Source organism: Octopus bimaculoides, chromosome 7 (assembly GCF_001194135.2).
Source record: "Octopus bimaculoides isolate UCB-OBI-ISO-001 chromosome 7, ASM119413v2, whole genome shotgun sequence".
NCBI lineage: Eukaryota > Metazoa > Mollusca > Cephalopoda > Octopoda > Octopodidae > Octopus > Octopus bimaculoides.
Genome location: NC_068987.1, coordinates 56317304 through 56318867, shown reverse-complemented (window position 1 = coordinate 56318867; position 1564 = coordinate 56317304). Strand labels below are relative to the sequence as shown.

At 33.6% G+C, this 1564-nt stretch overlaps 1 protein-coding gene across 1 annotated transcript in view; it reads right to left on the bottom strand.

Moving 5' to 3' along the window:
- LOC106879045 (palmitoyltransferase ZDHHC11) overlaps positions 1-1564 on the bottom strand; it is a 38834-nt gene continuing 37270 nt past the window's right edge. Inside the window, exons 7-9 of the mRNA XM_052969424.1 lie at positions 1252-1268; positions 453-564; positions 1-47 (exon numbers count right to left, since the gene is read on the bottom strand). Coding sequence (XP_052825384.1) covers positions 1-47; positions 453-564; positions 1252-1268 — 176 coding nt within the window. The remainder of the gene's footprint in view (positions 48-452; positions 565-1251; positions 1269-1564) is intronic.

Here is a 1564-nt window from a genome sequence, read left to right as displayed (position 1 = left end):
TTAGTGATTTCTCATTTTGTCCCATTTTGGACGTTGTTTTTTGAAAACTGGAAATTATCAAATTAGACATTAGTGTTGGAAAAAATTGACTTGGAATCCAGCAGAGAAAAGAATATAGATTGTTAAACATAAGAAAATATGCAGATATTTTATTAGCAACCTCAATTACAATTGGATCAAAGTTGAGGGAAAATTTTCTTGAAAAAAAAAAAAATAAATAAAGTACCTGTCTCCTGACTATGTTTCAAACTCTCTCAACTTCAACAACAACAACTATGGTGACTGATTTTTATTCCCAATGATGATACAACAGTACAAAATAATGATTCAATACTTGCAATGTAATGGTTTCAAACAGGTAGGGAAAAATAATAAATAAGAAATTACATTAATTTGCCTAAGTTACCAATTTTGTCCCCTTCCCCTATACACAATACTATTCTGAACCAAACCTGCTTCGATCGCTAATAACGAAGATATATATCTTGGAAAAATTGCGAAATAATCTGCAACAATCTTCTGCTTCTCAGCACGAACTTCGTAAAATTTCTTCGGCACAGAATTCTAAGTAGAGAGTCGAAACATGAATAGTCATATTAATATTTCCCCTTCTGCTTACAAACGATATCGTTTCACATAAGAGAAACATTAGTTTCAAATTTTGGCACAAGGCCTGCAGTTTCGGTGGGAGGAGGTAAGTCGATTACATTGACACCCCCACCCTGCTTAACTGGTACTTATTTTATCGACCCCGAAAGGATGAAAGGCAAAGTCGACCTCGGCAGAACGTAAAGACGGACAAAATGCCGCTAATCATTTCCTGTGGCGTACTAACGATTATTTAAATTAATAAAAAATGAAATAAATCTTTAACGCTATCCGACTTTTTGTTTCTGCTTCTCATGCCAAATGTTTCATTTAACAGTTTAACAATTTAATTTATCCAGAAACCTTTTGAGAAATATATGTTTCCTTATTTTTTTGTGTTATATGTTTTACTTTAATAACGCGGTCATTTGCAAGATTCCGTCGAAGAGTACTGGTCTCTCAGTTTTCTCGCCAGTTATCTATATCACACTCGCACATACAATCACACACACAAACACACACGCATACACGACGGCTTCCTTCAGTTTCTGTTTATCACTCAATGCTTTGTTCGGTTTGGTGCAATAGCAGAAGACACTTGTCCAGGGTGGAATGCTGTGAGACCGAACCCAAAACAGTGTGGTTGGGAAGCAAACTTCTTACCACACTGATACACTTAGCTAAAGTCATATAAACAAAACTTTGAAAAGGAAATTTTATTTAAGAACGAACAACTTTAGCGGAAAATTATGTACACAAACAAAAAAGAATTGTACTTCAACGTAATGAATACAAGTTGTTGTAAGGTTCTATATAAACAATGGGTTATATTATGCGAGATGAAAAAGGGGGACAGGGGATATATTGCAACTATAATATAATTACTATTCCTTTTTGTTGTTTTTTCTTTTTTTTAGTGAAACATCACTTTTCTTTTTTTTTTTTAGTGAAACATCACTTTTATTTTTTTGTCTTG